Source organism: Seriola dumerili, unplaced genomic scaffold (assembly GCF_002260705.1).
Source record: "Seriola dumerili isolate Sdu_G_001 unplaced genomic scaffold, Sdu_1.0 BDQW01001815.1, whole genome shotgun sequence".
Classification (NCBI taxonomy): domain Eukaryota; kingdom Metazoa; phylum Chordata; class Actinopteri; order Carangiformes; family Carangidae; genus Seriola; species Seriola dumerili.
The window spans coordinates 140,879-162,637 of NW_019176070.1; the positions used below are offsets into that span (position 1 = coordinate 140,879).

The 21,759-nt window shown below is 40.9% G+C and overlaps 2 protein-coding genes and 2 pseudogenes across 2 annotated transcripts; 2 read left to right on the forward strand and 2 right to left on the reverse strand.

Moving 5' to 3' along the window:
* Positions 1-386: 386 nt before the first annotated feature.
* On the forward strand, positions 387-2,705 carry LOC111238931 (annotated as a pseudogene).
* Positions 2,706-6,324: 3,619 nt separating this feature from the next.
* LOC111238940 lies at positions 6,325-6,869 on the reverse strand (annotated as a pseudogene).
* Positions 6,870-9,478: 2,609 nt separating this feature from the next.
* LOC111238932 (POU domain, class 5, transcription factor 1-like) lies at positions 9,479-11,802 on the forward strand. The gene is made up of 5 exons (XM_022768661.1): positions 9,479-10,268; positions 10,425-10,536; positions 10,812-10,942; positions 11,292-11,456; positions 11,542-11,802. Exons 1-5 carry the CDS (start codon positions 9,510-9,512, stop codon positions 11,800-11,802), a joined length of 1,428 nt encoding a protein of 475 aa, XP_022624382.1. The 5' UTR covers positions 9,479-9,509.
* Positions 11,803-13,555: 1,753 nt separating this feature from the next.
* LOC111238933 (alpha-(1,3)-fucosyltransferase 7-like) lies at positions 13,556-19,343 on the reverse strand. The gene is made up of 3 exons (XM_022768662.1): positions 19,004-19,343; positions 17,152-17,275; positions 13,556-16,546 (listed from the first exon to the last, which is right to left on the reverse strand). The coding sequence occupies exons 2-3, from the start codon at positions 17,152-17,154 to the stop codon at positions 15,443-15,445; spliced, it is 1,107 nt and encodes a 368-aa protein (XP_022624383.1). The 5' UTR covers positions 17,155-17,275; positions 19,004-19,343; the 3' UTR covers positions 13,556-15,442.
* Positions 19,344-21,759: the final 2,416 nt, after the last annotated feature.

Sequence of the window (21,759 nt, forward strand, 5' to 3'; positions counted from 1 at the left end):
GGTGACGAGATAGGGCGCTCTCCAACACCCGCAGCTGTGATTAGGAAAATGTGTGGGGCATTGCCAGGAGAGAGCATTTGAGCTTGAAGGTGAGGTGAGTGGCGGTGGTGTGAAAGACGGGACTTCATGGAGTAGGCCGTAGGCGTATTGGTGGTTATGTTGCACAAAAAACGGTAACTGCTTAGGCCTTTACATTTTTGCACAAACTCTTCATCCAAAACGGACTTAACTCGGACAGGCGCTGTTTGTTTGGAGAGCATCACCTCTGGTATCTCTTTTGTTTTGGGTTTGTTCGAAAACTTGAAACGGATGAACACGTTTAAAATCAATCACCAATAATCTTTTTTTTTCTTTTTTTTTTTTTTTTTTAAATTTCGGGACGCGTGTTTGTTATCAGCCTCTCACACCGCTCGGAAGATGTCTGAAAGGTCGCAGAGTCCTGAGTGCCAAAGCAGGCCTTATGACTTCAGCCGGGTCAACCCGTGCTCCCAGGTTTTGGGTCAAGATGGTTTGGGAGCGCTGCGTCATTCCAGCTTCCTCACGGCGTTCTGCCAGACCCGAGTCTTCTCTACAACAAAACCGCTTACAGTGGCATCACACCGGCCACTGCGCAGACATTTTTCCCTTTTCCCATCCGTGGCCAGTGACTACAGGGAACCGACCTACAGGCTGGAGAGTTTGGGCAACCCAAGCACTGGTATCCCTTTGCTGCGCCAGAGTACACCGGCCAGGTACCCGGCGTAACTGCAGCTACCCAGCCTACAAACCTGAGTCCCCCCATAGCTGAGACCCGGGAGCAAATCAAACTGCCCGAGATAAAGACTGAGAAGGACACTGGCGATGACTTCTCAACGGAGATGAAGGGTCAGCAGTATCCGACACCGCCTGCCTCCGCCGCCATGCCCCATGGAGTCCTTCTACCCTGCGGCCTGGAACCCGTCCTTCTGGCCGGGGATCGCCCATATTACCCGCCCGGTAACAGTAATCAAAATCCCTCAACATCCTCCGCATCGTCCCATCTATGTCCCCTTCACCCCCGAGCAACGGGCTTCCAGGAAACGCGTTTTTCAGCGTGAACACAACCCAAGCTGCCCCGGGCCCCAGGCGCAGAACCCGGCCTCCTCCACGCGGAGCAGCGGGTCCTCCAGTGGAGGTGCAGCGACTCCGAGGAGGTAAGAACAGTCACTACAATCATGTCTTCAATGTATGAGTTTTAAAATTGTTTCCTTAGGTAAGAAAGCAATTGAGTTTGTAGGGAATAACTATGTCATCTAGGCCTAAATTTGTTCAAGTTCAAATTTCATGTTTTTGATTTCCCTGTCACGCAGGAGAACCTCTCCACTGAGGAACTGGAACGTTTGCCAAGGAACTGAAAACAAGCGCATTACTTTAGGTTTCACACAAGCTGATGTTGGCCTGGCCCTTGGTAACCTTTATGGTAAGTTATGTTCAGCCAAAACAAAAAATGCTGAGATGCTGTTTATCTATGAGGTACTCTAAAAACTGCTTGGAAGTCCATGGACATTTTTTGGTTTGTATATTGATACAGTTAAGCTTTTAATTGGGCTGGTGACCTGAAAGAAAAATGGCTTCTGATATGGATCAGTGTTGCATAAACTGTCCCAACAGATTGGGACTCCGTGTAGACAAACATTGCATAACTTAACAATTCTGAGTTTATCGCATGGGATATCTGATGTTTTCTTTGCATAGGTAAGATGTTCAGCCAGACGACCATTTGCCGCTTTGAGGCTCTGCAGCTCAGTTTCAAGAACATGTGCAAGCTGAAACCCCTTCTTCAGAGATGGCTGAATGAGGCAGAGACCTCAGAGAATCCCCAGGATGTAAGTCTGCAACCCCTGACATCTGCCAGCTACTTTTACAAGACAACAGATGATCACCAAGGCTCATGGATCAGTTGGTCTTTTCAGGCTGAGCTAACTTCCTGCTGAGCTAACCTGAACCAAAGCGCTCTGCTCGTGTGAAGTGTAATATGCCACCTATTGGCTGTAATTTAGCCTTTTCATCACCACATTAAACCTTATTTGACCCTTACATGACTTGCACAAAAATGGACAACAATCTGTTCCAGTACACAAGTCCTGTTAGTGCTTAACCATACCTGTATTGTACGGCATACACATTCTAATAAGAAATGGTGTATTTAACACTACACACTAATTTTTGATTCCACAGATGTACAAGATTGAGAGAGTATTTGTTGACACCAGGAAGAGGAAGAGGAGGAGGACCAGTCTGGAGGGAGCAGTGCGCTCTGCTCTGGAGTCTACTTTATCAAATGTCCCAAACCCAACACCCAGGAGATCACACACATCTCAGATGACCTGGGCCTGGAGAGGGATGTAAGTACAAAATGAAGCAGTTCGCCTTCTGAAGAATATGTGTCTACTTGGTCTCTGTTTTGAAATGACATGCTGTTCTCGCCAGGTGGTACGTGTTTGGTTCTGCAACCGAAGACAGAAAGGAAGCGCCTGGCTTTGCCACTGGATGAGGAGTGCGATGGCCAGTATTACGAGCAGAGCCCTTCCCACTGAACATGGCTCCCTCCCCCATTCCCAGTCAGAGCTACCCTTCTACCAGCTATCCTGGAGCCCCTCCTCCACACTGTACATGCCCCCACTTCATCGGCCCGACGTCCTGAAACAAGCCCTTCACCCCGGACTTGTGGTCACCTGACTGGATAAACGTGCTCAGGCACTCCCTGCCAAATCCATAGATTTCATTCTCAAGCCTCTCTGTCCAACCCAACTCTAGCTGCAGACAAGCCTCTGAATCCAACTACCCGATTGGCCGATAATATCGGTGGACCTCGGGATAAAGAAACTTTAAGGCGGGAGGCTTTTCTCGACTGCAGCAACGAGAACGAATCAAATTAGCTTCTTGCTCCTGTTCTCATGCGGAAACTTAACATATTGCCACGGGCCACATTCTCCAACCACAACCTGAAACTCCACACCAGCAACTTGCTTTGAATGGAATGTTAAATGTGCCTTTGTGATTTTGTGTTTCTTGGATTATTCATAGTAAGTTTATTCATAGGCTTTAATCATTCACAGTTTTCAAACAAAGTAGGATTTGGTGCTACAATATATAGTCCAGCTGTGGAAATGATGGTGTAAATATGATCAGGGTTAAAGAACCAGGTATTCCTTCACTTGTGCTAAATCCTGAGTATGTTTTCTCTGGTGCAGACGAGGAAGGATCTGGGGTAACAAGGGAATCGCCATGTGAGGAAATACCTCTTTAAGCAGAATTCATCTTTTGACAGTTGGGTCAACATTTGGTACGATACTTGTGTCCCATCTGAAAAGAGCAGCTTGCAGTATTTGTCTAAACTGTCTTCCATTGAAATGGAAAATATAAATTCCTCATTAGGGTGAATTTTTTTCCCATTGATTTTGCACAAGTTGCTTTTGTTATGTTGAATAATCTTTTTAAAAAAATGTCCTGTGTGTATACCAAACCAGATTTTCTCCTATAGTTGTTGGGTTGTCATTGCCATCTTGAGCAAATATTTTTAGCAGCAATGGGGGTGGGGTGAGATTCAACATAATATTTTGAAGAATTGTGACAAATGTCTTGTTACTCACAAATGTTTTAGCTGCTATGGCTTCCATTTGCACAATGTCAATATTTTCTCTAAATGTCTCAGGGTGAATGGCAATGAGAGAAACGTCTGACCTGACTAGATCAACCATTGTCAAGTTGACAACTGTATTCAAATACCTCATTTTGATTTTTATTGTAAAGGGGTTTTTTTGTGTTAATGATGAAATAACACTCGATCCTCACTGGAGTTGTATTTTGAAAAGTTGCTTTTTACTCGTATGACCATAAGTTTAGAAATGAAGGCATTAAATGTCACTTATTCTCCTTCACAATACCTCACATGACTTGAATCCCTGAGTGACCATGAAATTATTAGCAAGAACCAATTAAGAGTTGTCACTTACACATTGGAGTAATTCTTGCTAGCACAGAGTTGCTTCAGTATTAATGATAAGCCTTAATATTACCGACTTGAATATTGACTGAAAGAGTGCAGTCATAACTCGACAATTAGCAATTAGTTTTAATACATTTTCTCAGCGGAATGTAAATGGTTAATTATAATTTATTGAAACATTAGCTACACAGATGTTTTCATTCAAAGCACATCTCTTGTACCAAGTAACACTTTTTTTTTTCTTTCAGACATTTGCATGCAAACTTCTGAATTATTGTCTTTCACCCCAGTAAATCTTTGCACGTCCCACCAAAAGTAAAGCCTTCTTTGTTGAACCTCTATACTATTGCACCAGGCACTGTTGATTTACAATCAATGGTTAACACCTGCAGAAACCACAAACGACAAACTAAAATGATGGTTTCTTTGATCTCCATTGAAGCATGCTGGCAAAATGAGTCATTAGTCTAACTGGAAAATGTCTTCTGTTTGAACACGCTGGCCATTCGATTTAGTTCACTTGTTTTATTAGGAAGGAGAGAAAGCCATGAAATAAACAGATTGAGTTGAACTGACCAAACATGAAATTACAGTCTTTTGACATACTAAAAGACACATATAATACAGATGAAAGAAATCAAATGTAAGCTTTTTGATATCAATCATATAAGCAAATGTTTCATCCGTTTAAAGTTGGCTAAAACATGATGAAAGTCTAACAGCTTACATTTATTGTTAGTAATTATTTCATTACTTTCAGCACAGATACTGCAATTGAAGCAGTGCAAGGAATCATGGATCAATTTCAAGCTGAGGCTTTGTCCTTTTGAACAAACTATTTGTATTTTATTGGTCACCTTTTTTGTATATTCTGGGGGCAATTCTGTGATTGCAAGGAAGATGACGTCATAAGGTTTAACATGGAATGTGTCCATCAGGAATCACTCAGATTCTTCTGTTTGATGATGGGTAAGGATGTAACTTAATCAACTTATTAATTAAGTTAGTTCAGGGATTGTCGTGTGTCTTAACATCTGTTCAAGCCTGGATGGTAAGCACAGAAATGTGTTTATTTGAGTGCAATTTAAAGGAATAGTTAACATTTTGGGAACACTCTTTATTAGTGGTCTTGCTGAGAGCCAGACGAGAGACTTGATAAAACTCTCAAATCTGTATGATAGATGTGAAGCTACAACCAGCAGCGTTTAGCTTTAAAAAGCATAAGGATCTAGGCAGAAGAAAGCCTGGCACTGTACAAAGGTAACAAAACTATAAGCTAAATTAGCCAGCTGCTGGCTGCAGGCTCATACTTTACATTATTGTGGTATCAACCTTCTTCATCTTACTCTCAGTAAAAAATGTGAATAAGTGTATTTCCCTTCTGGCAACACTTTTGTCAACTGAGAGGTCAGGTGTTTGGTTTTAAAGTGCTAGGGATCTACATACTTGGGTCAACGTTCTTAATATGAAGTAGTTAAGGCATGATGTTGTGTTGGTTATGTGACTTATAAACATAGCTGTTCTAACTTTGCTCTAAGCTGTTCTAACTGCTGAGAGTTCATTCAATCATTAAAATAAGTTTAGAAAGAAACAAAGCTAGCAATATCAACAGACTTCCTGCATGCATTGCTTGAGTTAAAACTCTCAGGCCTGTCCTTTTTTGTAGTTGTGAAGAAATGTGACATTGTGTAAACTTGCTGTGTCTTTAATATGTGCAAAGGTTAATCTGTGTTCTTTTCATAATAATGAAAACCAATGCTAACTACAATAAGGTTTTAATATTGATTTCAGTCCCTAACCGCGCAACACTTTAAATTAACAAAGTCACTATGAACAGCCTTGCCTGCTGTCTTTGTACTAACTCTGGTACAAAGTGATTCTTCTGCTGCAGCTGTAAGTTTTTCATGTCAAAGAAAAACTCTTTAAAACTGAGGAGATGGAAAAGAAAAAGAAGTCTGAACTAACTGTCCTTGTGACTAAACAGTTGATTCAACTCTGAATACTTTTTGTAAAATAAGAGTTTTAATGTTTGGTTTTTAATAAATCGGAAAAATGTCTAAAAACATTGGGGATGGTTTCATGAGTCTAGAGGATGTATTCATTTTCTCCAGTAATATTGCCTTCCCCCTATTTTTTTTTTTTTTTTTTTACAATCTTTTCATCCTTTTTCTGTTCATCTGAATATACTGATTGCATATTATTTTACCGGCACAGTAACAACATAAAAAATGTATTACTAGTCATGAAAAAAAGGTTGTGCTAGTGCACAAAACAAGGACGTCATGTCCTGCAATGTGCCAAAAAATGTGGTTAAATTTCACAATTTGTCAATTACTGATAACCACAATAGTTCAAGCTCAAATGTTAGCTTTAACCCAGGCCTCTAGGTCAGTGTAATATTTCTGCTGAGGGAAACTGTTATACTGTGAGCGATCTTACACAGTCTCTCTCTCCAGTCTGTGTAAAGTTTCACTTTCCACTGTTGTTTCCACGTAAAATATTCACTGTAGCGTTTCCTGTCCTCTGCAGCTGCTGTAGATACTTTCCTAAATCTTTCACTGATGCAAACTCATCAACATGAATGAAAGAATGAGGCGGAGCTACAGTTTTGTAATCATAACGACGGTCCCAGGACAACAGGAACTGCCCCACCAGATAAGCCATTCCTCCATAGCTTCTGTGATATAATCTTTCGCGATCGAGTTCTCAAAAGCCAAATAGAAGTAGCAGCGAGAGATTGTAGGTAAGAGGGGCTCCAGAGGTGAGGTGTGCCTTTTGTCCAATCCCCGTAAACTTCACAGGGACTACGGCTTTGAGCTCATGGTACACTTCGCTTCTCTTGTGATGGCGTCAAGTAATTGCTGACCACCCAACAGACCAGAGAGCTCTTATTCAGCGGCATCTTCCCCACAAGAAAGATCTGAGGCATCTGGGGGGGTGGTCAACTAAATCCCTAGATACTCCCCTCACACATCTCCTCCTCACTGTATCAAGCTATTCAACACTGCCCCCCCCCCCCCCCCCACCCCCCCCCCCCCCCCCCACTCCCTCCCTCCTTTGGACACCCTGAGAGCGCTGAGCTCTGCTGTCCCTTTCTCTCTGAAGCCCTACCTAAAGTCTACCATCTCTCTTGCTGTCTGTCTTTTGCATGACAATTATACTCCCAAGTCCATGGCCCAGGACAATGCTTGTATAGCTGGGGTTTGATGTCTTTTAAGCTATTGACCAAGCTCTTGTGGTCTCCCCAAGGTTTCCTCATCCTGGATTTACGTGGCTTTATATCTGTGATAGCAGCGAGCGTACTGATCTGCTGCTTATAGTAAATGGTGAGATGATTTTTAAGGTTCAGAAGAAGAAATTCAGTACAATGGTGGTTCTCAGTCTGGGAAGGAGACCATGAGATCAACTGGAGGTGTAAAAGAATTATATATTTCTACCAGACATCTTCATTGTCATATTTTCTGGTTTTTCCATTCCACTTCTTACATTTATATCCAGTTTATGCCTCTAAACCCCCTCTTGTGAGTAATTAAACAGCACAATGTGCAGAAGTGAAATCCATTATTTAATCTAATTGTCCACCAGTCAGGCACCACTCCATTATAAGAGGCCAGGAAGCAAAAATAATTTAGAGAGCTACAAAAAGGAATGAATATCATGCTCCTTCATTTCAAGCTGGATACCACCCATGCAGAAGATTTTCCTACACAGCTTGATTCTTGCACCTGCAGACAACACCATGGTCCTCAGACCTGTTTTGGACCTTAAGGGCATTTCAGATTGGATACCAAGGTATTCGCCCTCAGTGAACCCCCGGACCTGCAGACCAGAGTGAAACCTGTGTCTGGTGTTTGTTTCAGAGGACAGGAGGGAGGCGACGGGGGGAGGAGGTGGGTGTGGGGCGGAATCAAAGGGTTGAGACTTATTGTTTCAATCTGAAAAGGAGCTAATGGTCGACCATCGCAACTCGGGATCTGAAATCCACGGGGTGCCCCGGGGCCACGTCGTACAATGGCACCCCCTCTCCCTCCCCGCAGTGCGTCTTCCTGCCGCAATCTGCGGCCAACGACTCGCGCTGGGGGAGCGCATCTGTACCGGTGAATCGACCATCCAGGCTTTTGAATGGCCACCGATCAAGGGTGAATGGGAGAAGTTCACCTGAATGCTGTTGGTGGTTTTATGATTTAACTGTCAGGTTTTTTTCATTTATTGTATGGCAAGAAATCTAGAATAAAATCAAACAAATAAATAAATAAACCTAAATTAAAATCAATATGTCCAAATTCAGCCTAAACACATCCTGACAGTGGCAGGTTTTAGTGGAACCATGGATCCATTCTGTACAAATATTCATCTTGACAAAGCAGTGTTAAGACTTAAATCTTGCTTAACTTGTTAAACGTGGAAAAACCCTGCTTTATCTGATGTAAAATAAACTAAATGACTCAAATACAAAAAATGTCATGTCAGCTTATCTGCCACCATCTTTCATGGGTGTAAATGTCTCCCTGTGTAGTACATGATTTCTAAATAGTCCTACACCTAGCCTACATTTCATTCAGACATTAAAAATCTTTTTTTTTTCTTTTTTCATGTGTTGCCTAATTCATGAGATGTAAAATATTCTTAAAACTCCAAATTGACATTGTTGTTGTTTCAAATTAAACCTGACCCGATTAGTCAAGTTAATTTGTTCTATCACAGTTATCAACTCCATTTTATTTATTTTAAATGTAAAAATTAAGCCGAAATCGGTGACAGGGATTTTAATATCAAAGCCATCTCCTTAAAGACGAATGATTTAAACAAACCCAGCATTATGATTCATGTATGAGGCGAGCAAGTTACAGTATGTATTTACAGCAGCTGTGTGACCCGTGCCTACTTAGCAATGTAAATATGCGTTTTAATGTGACTTAAAACTGTTGAATTATTAATGTTGTCCTGAGCAATGTTTAATTTCACTTAGTAGCTTTAATTTCACTTTAAAAGCAGAAAACACAGTGGATCTGTAAAAGGCTCAAACTTTATGTGAAAACACGCCCACTACTTTGGGAGGAATCAAGGTCATTCACAAACTCACCATCAGCTGTGCGCAATTGTCTGCGCCAGCCAATGGGTGACGAGATAGGGCGCTCTCCAACACCCGCAGCTGTGATTAGGAAAATGTGTGGGGCATTGCCAGGAGAGGAGCATTTGAGCTTGAAGGTGAGGTGAGTGGCGGTGGTGTGAAAGACGGGACTTCATGGAGTAGGCCGTAGGCGTATTGGTGGTTATGTTGCACCAAAACGGTAACTGCTTAGGCCTTTACATTTTTTGCACAAACTCTTCATCCAAAACGGACTTTACTCGGACAGGCGCTGGTTTGTCTTTGGAGAGCATCACCCTCTGGTATCTCTTTTGTTTTGGGTTTGTTCGAAAACTTGAAACGGATGAACACGTTTAAAATCAATCACCAATAATCTTTTTTTTTTTCTTTTTTTTTTTTTTTTTTAAATTTCGGGACGCGTGTTTGTTATCAGCCTCTCACACCGCTCGGAAGATGTCTGAAAGGTCGCAGAGTCCTGAGTGCCAAAGCAGGCCTTATGACTTCAGCCGGGTCAACCCGTGCTCCCAGGTTTTGGGTCAAGATGGTTTGGGCAGCGCTGCGTCATTCCAGCTTCCTCACGGCGTTCTGCCAGACCCGAGTCTTCTCTACAACAAAACCGCTTACAGTGGCATCACACCGGCCACTGCGCAGACATTTTTCCCTTTCCCATCCGTGGCCAGTGACTACAGGGGAACCGACCTACAGGCTGGAGAGTTTGGGCAACCCAAGCACTGGTATCCCTTTGCTGCGCCAGAGTACACCGGCCAGGTACCCGGCGTAACTGCAGCTACCCAGCCTACAAACCTGAGTCCCCCCATAGCTGAGACCCGGGAGCAAATCAAACTGCCCGAGATAAAGACTGAGAAGGACACTGGCGATGACTTCTCAACGGAGATGAAGGGTCAGCAGTATCCGACACCGCCTGCCTCCGCCGCCATGCCCCATGGAGTCTTCTACCCTGCGGCCTGGAACCCGTCCTTCTGGCCGGGGATCGCCCATATTACCCCGCCCGGTAACAGTAATCAAAATCCCTCAACATCCTCCGCATCGTCCCCATCTATGTCCCCTTCACCCCCGAGCAACGGGCTTCCAGGAAACGCGTTTTTCAGCGTGAACACAACCCAAGCTGCCCCCGGGCCCCAGGCGCAGAACCCGGCCTCCTCCACGCGGAGCAGCGGGTCCTCCAGTGGAGGGTGCAGCGACTCCGAGGAGGTAAGAACAGTCACTACATCATGTCTTCAATGTATGAGTTTTAAAATTGTTTCCTTAGGTAAGAAGCAATTGAGTTTGTAGGGAATAAGCTATGTCATCTAGGCCTAAATGTGTTCAAGTTCACAATTTCATGTTTTTGATTTCCCTGTCACGCAGGAGAACCTCTCCACTGAGGAACTGGAACAGTTTGCCAAGGAACTGAAACACAAGCGCATTACTTTAGGTTTCACACAAGCTGATGTTGGCCTGGCCCTTGGTAACCTTTATGGTAAGTTATGTTCAGCCAAAACAAAAAATGCTGAGATGCTGTTATCTATGAGGTACTCTAAAAACTGCTTGGAAGTCCATGGACATTTTTTGGTTTGTATATTGATACAGTTAAGCTTTTAATTGGGCTGGTGACCTGAAAGAAAAATGGCTTCTGATATGGATCAGTGTTGCATAAACTGTCCCAACAGATTGGGACTCCGGTGTAGACAAACATTGCATAACTTAACAATTCTGAGTTTATCGCATGGGATATCTGATGTTTTCTTTGCATAGGTAAGATGTTCAGCCAGACGACCATTTGCCGCTTTGAGGCTCTGCAGCTCAGTTTCAAGAACATGTGCAAGCTGAAACCCCTTCTTCAGAGATGGCTGAATGAGGCAGAGACCTCAGAGAATCCCCAGGATGTAAGTCTGCAACCCTGACATCTGCCAGCTACTTTACAAGACAACAGATGATCACCAAGGCTCATGGGATCAGTTGGTCTTTTCAGGCTGAGCTAACTTCCTGCTGAGCTAACCTGAACCAAAGCGCTCTGCTCGTGTGAAGTGTAATATGCCACCTATTGGCTGTAATTTAGCCTTTTCATCACCACATTAAACCTTATTTGACCCTTACATGACTTGCACAAAAATGGACAACAATCTGTTCAGTACACAAGTCCTGTTAGTGCTTACCATACTGTATTGTACGGCATACACATTCTAATAAGAAATGGTGTATTTAACACTAACACACTAATTTTTGATTCCACAGATGTACAAGATTGAGAGAGTATTTGTTGACACCAGGAAGAGGAAGAGGAGGACCAGTCTGGAGGGAGCAGTGCGCTCTGCTCTGGAGTCTTACTTTATCAAATGTCCCAAACCCAACACCCAGGAGATCACACACATCTCAGATGACCTGGGCCTGGAGAGGGATGTAAGTACAAAAATGAAGCAGTTCGCCTTCTGAAGAATATGTGTCTACTTGGTCTCTGTTTGAAATGACATGCTGTTCTCGCCAGGTGGTACGTGTTTGGTTCTGCAACCGAAGACAGAAAGGGAAGCGCCTGGCTTTGCCACTGGATGAGGAGTGCGATGGCCAGTATTACGAGCAGAGCCCTTCCCCACTGAACATGGCTCCCTCCCCCATTCCCAGTCAGAGCTACCCTTCTACCAGCTATCCTGGAGCCCCTCCTCCCACACTGTACATGCCCCCACTTCATCGGCCCGACGTCCTGAAACAAGCCCTTCACCCCGGACTTGTTGGTCACCTGACTGGATAAACGTGCTCAGGCACTCCCTGCCAAATCCATAGATTTCATTCTCAAGCCTCTCTGTCCAACCCCAACTCTAGCTGCAGACAAGCCTCTGAATCCAACTACCCGATTGGCCGATAATATCGGTGGACCTCGGGATAAAGAAACTTTAAGGCGGGAGGCTTTTCTCGACTGCAGCAACGAGACGAATCAAATTAGCTTCTTGTTCCTGTTCTTATGCGGAAACTTAACATATTGCCACGGGCCACATTCTCCAACCACAACCTGAAACTCCACACCAGCAACTGCTTTGAATGGAATGTTAAATGTGCCTTTGTGATTTTGTGTTCTTGGATTATTCATAGTAAGTTATTCCATAGGCTTTAATCATTCACAGTTTTCAAACAAAGTAGGATTTGGTGCTACAATATATAGTCCAGCTGTGGAATGATGGTGTAAATATGATCAGGGTTAAAGAACCAGGGTATTCCTTCCACTTGTGCTAAATCCTGAGTATGTTTTCTCTGGTGCAGACGAGGAAGGATCTGGGGTAACAAGGGAATCGCCATGTGAGGAAATACCTCTTTAAGCAGAATTCATCTTTGACAGTTGGGTCAACATTTGTACGATACTTGTGTCCCATCTGAAAAGAGCAGCTGCAGTATTTGTCTAAACTGTCTTCCATTGAAATGGAAAATATAAATTCTCATTAGGGTGAATTTTTTTTCCCATTGATTTTTGCACAAGTTGCTTTTGTTATGTTGAATAATCTTTTTAAAAAAATGTCCTGTGTGTATACCAAAACCAGATTTTCTCCTATAGTTGTTGGGTTGTCATTGCCATCTTGAGCAAATATTTTAGCAGCAATGGGGGTGGGGTGAGATTCAACATAATATTTTGAAGAATTGTGACAAATGTCTTGTTACTCACAAATGTTTTAGCTGCTATGGCTTCCATTTGCACAATGTCAATATTTTCTCTAAATGTCTCAGGTGAATGGCAATGAGAGAAACGTCTGACCTGACTAGATCAACCATTGTCAAGTTGACAAACTGTATTCAAATACCTCATTTTGATTTTATTGTAAAGGGGTTTTTTTGTGTTAATGATGAAATAACACTCGATCCTCACTGGAGTTGTATTTTGAAAAGTTGCTTTTTACTCGTATGACCATAAGTTTAGAAATGAAGGCATTAAATGTCACTTATTCTCCTTCACAATACCTCACATGACTTTGAATCCCTGAGTGACCATGAAATTATTAGCAAGAACCAATTAAGAGTTGTCACTTACACATTGGAGTAATTCTTGCTAGCACCAGAGTTGCTTCAGTATTAATGATAAGCCTTAATATTACCGACTTGAATATTGACTGAAAGAGTGCAGTCATAACTCGACAATTAGCAATTAGTTTTAATACATTTTCTCAGCGGAATGTAAATGGTTTAATTATAATTTATTGAAACATTAGCTACACAGATGTTTTCATTCAAAGCACATCTCTGTACCAAGTAACACTTTTTTTTTTCTTTCAGACATTTGCATGCAAACTTCTGAATTATTGTCTTTCACCCCAGTAAATCTTTGCACGTCCCACCAAAAGTAAAGCCTTCTTTGTTGAACCTCTATACTATTGCACCAGGCCACTGTTGATTTACAATCAATGGTTAACACCTGCAGAAACCACAAACGACAAACTAAAATGATGGTTTCTTTGATCTCCATGAAGCATGCTGGCAAAATGAGTCATTAGTCTAACTGGAAAATGTCTTCTGTTTGAACACGCTGGGCCATTCGATTTAGTTCACTTGTTTTTATTAGGAAGGAGAGAAAGCCATGAAATAAACAGATTGAGTTGAACTGACCAAACATGAAATTACAGTCTTTTGACATACTAAAAGACACATATAATACAGATGAAAGAAATCAAATGTAAGCTTTTTGATATCAATCATTAAGCAAATGTTTCATCCGTTTAAAGTTGGGCTAAAACATGATGAAAGTCTAACAAGCTTACATTTATTGTTAGTAATTATTTCATTACTTTCAGCACAGATACTGCAATTGAAGCAGTGCAAGGAATCATGGGATCAATTTCAAGCTGGAGGCTTTGTCCCTTTTGAACAAACTATTTGTATTTTTATTGGTCACCTTTTTTGTATATTCTGGGGGCAATTCTGTGATTGCAAGGAAGATGACGTCCATAAGAGTTTAACATGGAATGTGTCCATCAGGAATCACTCAGCATTCTTCTGTTGATGATGGGTAAGGATGTACTTAATCAACTTATTAATTAAGTTAGTTCAGGGATTGTCGTGTGTCTTAACATCTGTTCAAGCCTGGATGGTAATGCACAGAATGTGTTTATGTGAGTGCAATTTAAAGGAATAGTTAACATTTTGGGAACACTCTTATTAGTGGTCTTGCTGAGAGCCAGACGAGAGACTTGATAACACTCTCAAATCTGTATGATAGATGTGAAGCTACAACCAGCAGCCGTTTAGCTTTAAAAAGCATAAGGATCTGAGGCAGAAGAAAGCCTGGCACTGTACAAAGGTAACAAAATCTATAAGCTAAATTAGCCAGCTGCTGGCTGCAGGCTCATACTTATACATTATTGTGGTATCAACCTTCTCATCTTACTCTCAGTAAAAATGTGAATAAGTGTATTTCCCTTCTGGCAACACTTTTGTCAACTGAGAGGTCAGGTGTTTGGTTTAAAGTGCTAGGGATCTACATCACTTGGGTCAACGTTCTTAATATGAAGTAGTTAAGGCATGATAGTTGTGTTGGTTATGTGAACTTATAAACATGAGCTGTTCTAACTTTGCTCTAAGCTGTTCTAACTGCTGAGAGTTCATTCAACTCATTAAAATAAGTTTAGAAAGAAACAAAGCTAGCAATATCAACAGACTTCCCTGCATGCATTGCTTGAGTTAAAACTCTCAGGGCTGTCCTTTTTTTGTAGTTGTGAAGAAATGTGACATTGTGTAAACTTGCTGTGTCTTTAATATGTGCAAAGGTTAATCTGTGTTTCTTTTCATAATAATGAAAACCAATGCTAACTACAATAAGGTTTAATATTGAATTCAGTCCCTACCGCCAAACACTTTAAATTAACAAAGTCACTATGAACAGCCTTGCCTGCTGTCTTTGTACTAACTCTGGTACAAAGTGGATTCTTCTGCTGCAGCTGTAAGTTTTTCATGTCAAAAGAAAACTCTTTAAAACTGAGGAGATGGAAAAGAAAAAGAAGTCTGAACTGACTGTCCTTGTGACTAAACAGTTGATTCAACTTCTGAATACTTTTGTAAAATAAGAGTTTTAATGTTTGGTTTTTAATAAATCGGAAAAATGTCTAAAAACATTGGGGATGGTTTCATGAGTCTAGAGGATGTAATTCATTTTCTCCAGTAAATATTGCCTTCCCCCTAATTTTTTTTTTTTTTTTTTTTACAATCTTTTCATCCTTTTTCTGTTCATCTGATAAATACTGATTGCATATTTATTTTACCGGCACAGTAACAACATAAAAAATGTATTACTAGTCATGAAAAATAAGGTTGTGCTAGTGCAGCAAAACAAGGACGTCATGTCTGCAAATGTGCCAAAAAATGTGGTTAAATTCACAATTTGTCAATTACTGATCAACCACAATAGTTCAAGCTCAAATGTTAGCTTTAACCCAGGCCTCTAGGTCAGTGTAATATTTCTGCTGAGGGAAACTGTTATACTGTGAGCAGATCTTACACAGTCTCTCTCTCCAGTCTGTGTAAAGTTTCACTTTCCACTGTTGTTTCCACGTAAAATATTCACTGTAGCGTTTCCTGTCCTCTGCCAGCTGCTGTAGATACTTTCCTAAATCTTTCACTGATGCAAACTCATCAACATGAATGAAAGAATGAGGCGGAGCTACAGTTTTGTAATCATTCAACGACGGTCCCAGGACAACAGGAACTGCCCCACCCAGATAAGCATTCCTCCATAGCTTCTCGGTGATATAATCTTTCGCGATCGAGTTCTCAAAAGCCAAATAGAAGTAGCAGCGAGAGATTGTAGGTAAGAGGGCTCCAGAGGTGAGGTGTGCCTTTGTCCAATGCCCGTAAACCTTCACAGGGACTACGGCTTTGAGCTCATGGTACACTTCGCTTCTCTTGTGATGCGTCAAGTAATTGCTGACCACCCAACAGACCAGAGAGCTCTTATTCAGAGCGGCATCTTCCCCCACAAGTTCTTCCGCCTCCTTTGGTATCAGCTCGCCATAGGGTAAACTGACATCAGCATCCCTCCTGTAGGTTATGGTGATGTTGAAGATACCCGCATACTTCCGCAAGTTTCCGTTGTGCAGAGGGGACTCCAGGGACATCCAGGCCCACCTCTGGTGCTGCGGTCGTGGGAGGTCTAAGGGCAGCTTCTGGTGGCCCTCAAGCAGCTCTCTGTTGTGGAAGACCACCACATCAGCTGAGGAAAAGAAAGAGTGCTGGTCCACTAGTCTACAGTAAGGGATGCGGTAAAGGTCCCAGCACACATCACCCTGCAGGCTGTATGATTTCCTGAAGGGCCAGTACCACAGCAAGATGGTGGTCACATTTCTGCTGCTGCTGCTGCTGCTGCTGCTGCTGCAAAAGAAGGTGCTGGGATGTTTGGCTGCCAGAGTCTTTAATTCACTCGGCCATTTAGTGAAAAGACACAGCAGTACAACACAGAGAATGCAGAAGAGGATGCCCTTCTTCATTGAACTGAGTAGAGTCTTTTTAGTGTTACCCTGCCCCTGTCACAAAAGGGAATTAAGAAGTAGGATTATGAAGGTGCAGTGAGGTATTTGTGTCTTTAACTTTTGCCTGAAAACATGAAAAGTAGCCCTACACATTCAGGGACAATACTCAATATTAATTAGAATATCATTGTATCAAGTATTCATGCCATTTAGAAATGTACTCAAAGTAGATTAGCGGGGAACCACAGGAAGTATCAACACAGCTGATGAGCATGACCTTGTTCTGACAGTATATAAACAGGAAAAGACACCGATTCAAAAGGGGATTCTTGGGGTGTGGTAGTTTTTGCTTTTAAATGTGAAGTAAAATCACAAATATAAATACTAATTCATATCCTCAGAGTTATACAGACTGATGAAACACCTTTTAGTACAAGCCATGCATGTTTTATTCTAGTGTTTGCATAAACATCAGACATGTCTGTAATTTACCAACCAGCTTAAAATGAACAAGGAAACTGCAGAAAGAAGCACTCTTCAAACTACAGAGCTCATTGATGTTGTAGATAAGAGCTGATGATATACATTCTCTTACAAACTAGAACTTTCTTTCTTTCTTCGTATGTATTAGTTATTATAGCATTGCAATGATGACTCACCATCAGACACTCCAACAAAGCCTGTGACTGCCAGTGTAAAGATACCGCCCACTCAAATCAGAGACCATGACACGTTTCTGCTCCACCACAACTCAAGAGAAACTTATGTAAGCTTGTTTTTTCCCTATACAGAAAAAAGAAAGAGAGTATTTAGAGAAATAACTGCGCTAAGAAGCCTTAACTGCTGTTAACTGCCCCATCGATTGACATCCATCATTAAAATCAAGGATCACCCAGGATTCACTTTCGAAAAACAAAACTTCACTATCAGGTTATGGCACACAAGAATTTCATTAAATTTATAGGGTAACTGAGGGACTGTTTTTTGTAATAAATCCAAAAGTGTCGAGCGAGAAAGAGAAATAGTTCATTGAATGTCATCCAATTACAAAAAAAATGTTATTTGTGGCAGTGATAATTCTCTATCTTTTTAAAGTTGATTGGCTAACTGATACACATGTTTTTTCTATGGGTAAAGTACATCATGAAATGTGAAATCTTTAAGATGAACAGAGAGCCGCATGGTGAACCTGATCGCAGACTTCATACTACAGGGTTTCACTTTGCGTAAGACAAAGGAAAACTGAACTGAGTACAAATAAGGAACTGAAAAAAACCCAGGAAGGATGTGAGCAAAAGAAGCTTTTGACAGGTAGATATTTTTCTTTTTTGTAAGGTAGTGTATGAAAGTGAAAAAGTGAGCACACATATCAAAACTAACTTTAGTAACTTTCATTAATAATTTCATAACGACACATATATATTTACTATTTCAACGTTTGTGTAAACCTGTGGAAACTAATACAAAATGTGAAATAAATAAAGATGGAGATGTCATGGATGTCACAGATAAAATTAACCCTCAATATGTCTCTTATTTTATTAAGGAGCAACTTTTAATATCGTGCCCTTTATGAAATTTGGATGGGACCTGATAATTCAAACTTTTTATTTCTTATGACAGAAAACTGAATGGACTTTTCTGTCTAAAATAATAGAACTAGCAGGATCTAAATTATGTTTCATTTTCATTTAACCTTATAAATGATGTTGCTGAATACTTCATTCAGGCTGACTGCCAATATTGCTTAAGTGCACTCATTCCGGTTTGCACTGGTCTTTGCATTCTAATAGGGCAAGAAACAAAGCAAAACGTATCATCAGATTACAAGTTGCCATTACTATTATTACCCATATATGCAGCAATAAGTCCTGTGCAAATTGTGTGCTCTGAGGCAGTTAATACAAGCTCATTTGTCATGCCTTACACTATCTGAACACACAATAAACATAAAGAGCATCTGCTGCATAAAATACACAGAACCATGCTGCTAAACTATACAGAACAACACAAGAGAAAATCATAGCTACATTTTATTTCATTCCCCTTTACTCAAAACAACATCATTTGGTTGTTAACTATATAATGAGAAAAAGTAGTTTCTGATGTACAGAGACAGCCATATGTACGCATGTCTTTGTAGAATATGGTAACCAGAATAATTAAAATATGAGGGCCCCCAGATTTGATTTGATATTATTAGAGACATTCTTTTTGTAAGTGATCATGTACAATTGAGACTAAAAGACAATCTTTGCACAGGATGTGGTGAACAGTCTAGATTGGCAGTGGCACTGTTGTGGGGTACTTGATGCAAGTCTTACGCCAATGTACCTTCAACCCCCCAATGTATTTATTCACTGACAGTGCAAAGTGCAAAGAGTGAGCTCTGACATTTAGATTTTATACTTCTTGCCATAAAGAGAACAAAAAGAAAATACATTTCATATGTCTGACCATGATGACCAGATCGATACAAGAGACAGAAAACCCCAAGCTTCCTCCACTAACCTGTTCATGAGATCAGCGGTCTGTGCTCCTTCCTCAGTCAACACTGATATCATTTTTGGTCGCTGCTGGTTAGTACAAGATGTGAAGCCTGAGGCATCTAAAAAACAAAAACACGGCCGCTTTTAAGGAAGCTGAGGCGCGGTTCTCTGAAAAATATGATTTGAGCTCAGCATTGTGTTACCTGCTCCCTCCCTCTTTAGTTCCTGCCTTCTAGTAACTGTTTTTTCCTTTCCATTATCACTGTGGCAGCACTCAACAAAAGAGCATCATGGTATAATTAGTTCACTACATTTGTGCACTGGTGGGAAAACAGGAAACGTTGAGCATGATCTTGCGTGAGGATGGAAGTTACACACACCAGTGAGTCATCATCAGTGAATCTTTGGTGCAAAAAATAGTAGATAGTAGTAAAAATATTCTTTTAATATTATTGATATAGACTTTTGCTTTTAGCAGATTTTTTACATTACACATTTAGTCTCTGAATAAAATATTATTCCGAACCAGCCTGAGCAGCAAAAAGCCGTGTTTTGTTGTCTGTAGAGGGGAAAAAAAGCCAAAAAAAAAGTTGGATTTTATTTAGAATATTATTACATACTTGCATCTGCTTATCACATTGGGCCATCAATAGGTTGGCACCATTGGTGTCGGGTTTGTTAGCACTAAGAAATGAAATGAAATGAACAAGCAGAAGTCTCAGCAGCAGGAAACGGCAAACGAGTATTTCTCAAGAAAAAGGCTGATGTTACAGGTCATGAATGACTCCTCACTAGGTTTTAGCTTTACTGAAACACATGTTGAGGTTAACTTTTTTACTTTTACTTTTTTACTCTTTTACTTTATCAGCACAAATATTGATTCTTTTATTGTATTATCGGTCTCACACAACTCAAACATTATTTTGTCTACACCGGTTTTAATTTGTATGAGTTTATTCCTCTACTGGTTGTCACCTGGTTTCTGGGATTTTTTTTTTTGGGGGTGTGTGTGAGCAAATGTGCCTGTGCTGAAATGGCTTACTCATAGAGTCACAGATGCTTCCAAGTGTCTTTCTTTACCAGCTGACTTTCACGTCTTATGAAAACCTGATCAGACAATACAAAAAATCATCAGAGGCACTTTTCTACACCACAGAAACAGGACCAAATCATCTGTGCACCAGCTTCTTCAGCACATGCAATAAAAACTGTTTGTCAACCACATCCTAAACTGCAGATTACATTCATGTCAAGTTCACAGTTATGCTATATGCTGTAAAGGCCACAAGAGGGGAGTGTGCTACAGAGTAAGGCTGACAATGCATTCACATTGGACTTGGCAAGGCTGGATTATCAACTGGAGAAAATGAGTGCCCTGGGCTCCCAGAAGCCCCTTGTTAATGCAGGTTCATAGTTTGTCTTTTGCTTTTAGTAGATAATATGACTCACTGCAATTTCCTTTTTCTTTATTTTTTTTTTATTCTTTTTTAGAAATCCTAACCAATAAATTACAATAGTATCCAATGCATGGTCCTGCATTACTTTCCTTATCTTATAAAAAGCAAGCCATTGTTGCTGGTTCATTTAATTATCATTGGGCAAATTATTTATTTGTTATTTATCATTTATTCTGTTTCACTCTTTCTACACTATGTAAAGTATATAAAGCATCTTGGCCACAATTCTTTTTCTTTAGGATGGATAAAGTTCAATCTTATGTTACTATCTTATTCTGGTTGTGTGGGAGAAAAATGCATCGGTTTTAGTATATAAATTGCTTAAGCTACAATATTATCTTTGTATTTTGATGTCTATTGTATTTTATATCAACTGTACTGTTCCATATGTCCTTGTAATCATATCTTGTAAGTATTATAATGTCATTATGATGTATAATGTAAGTATTATACTTACCCCCCCAAATGGAAAGTTGCACTGAGTGAAACTCTCAGAATCTCCGTGAACTACATGAGTCCATGTCTATAGATGATTTTAATTCACTGATTAGGAGGGTTTCTGTGGCACCTCAAATAGTCAGACTGGGGACCAAATTCAGTTACGGTTGTGAGAAGTGCAGCTTTAAAATCAGAAGAGGGCTTAGGTCCAAGATAAACCACCACAGATACATGTCACTCCTGTGGTGCAAATGTAATTTGAATTTTTTTTCAAAACCCTTGAATTTTTGATTTTGTAAATCATTTTACTGCACAGATACTCACCAGTTTGTTTCATGCATTGTTAAACAGTCAACTCAAACAATAGTGGAGGAAGGTGACGATAATTAGCACATGCCTTTCATTCCATCATGCTTGCTCAGGAGATTTTGACATGTCAAAATTATCCATCCATTATATACTATTTACTAGAGAGTAAATGGCTTTAATTAACCTTGTACGATCTATGAATCTGACTTGTTCACAGCACAACGCCATTAATGAGTTACTGTCACACCCTTACACTTACAGCCTTGTATCTCTTTATTTCAGCTTTGCGTGTGTGTGTGTTTGTGTGCTGTACACTGCGTGGGTGTGTGTGTGTGTGTGTGTCGTATGTGTGTGTGCTGTGGCTGTGTGTGTGCTGGAGTGTCTGTGTGTGGGTGGGGGGGGGGGGGGGTCCTCAGCAAATACCTACTACATGAGAGCATTTTCTGCCGGTCATGAATGCTGATAGGCGACTGAAAGTAAACTTAGGGATGAAGGCAAAACAAACCCATCAAACTGAGGAGAAGACGGGCAACGATTCGGATACATCACAAACACAGAAACACTGTTGACACTG

Coding starts and splice junctions, on each gene's coding strand:
- LOC111238932 (XM_022768661.1), top strand. CDS start 9,510: ATGTCTGAAAGGTCGCAGAGTCCTGAGTGCCAAAGCAGGCCTTATGAC. Junction 10,537..10,811: donor GGCCCTTGGTAACCTTTATG/GTAAGTTATGTT, acceptor TTCTTTGCATAG/GTAAGATGTTCAGCCAGACG. Junction 10,943..11,291: donor CCTCAGAGAATCCCCAGGAT/GTAAGTCTGCAA, acceptor TTGATTCCACAG/ATGTACAAGATTGAGAGAGT.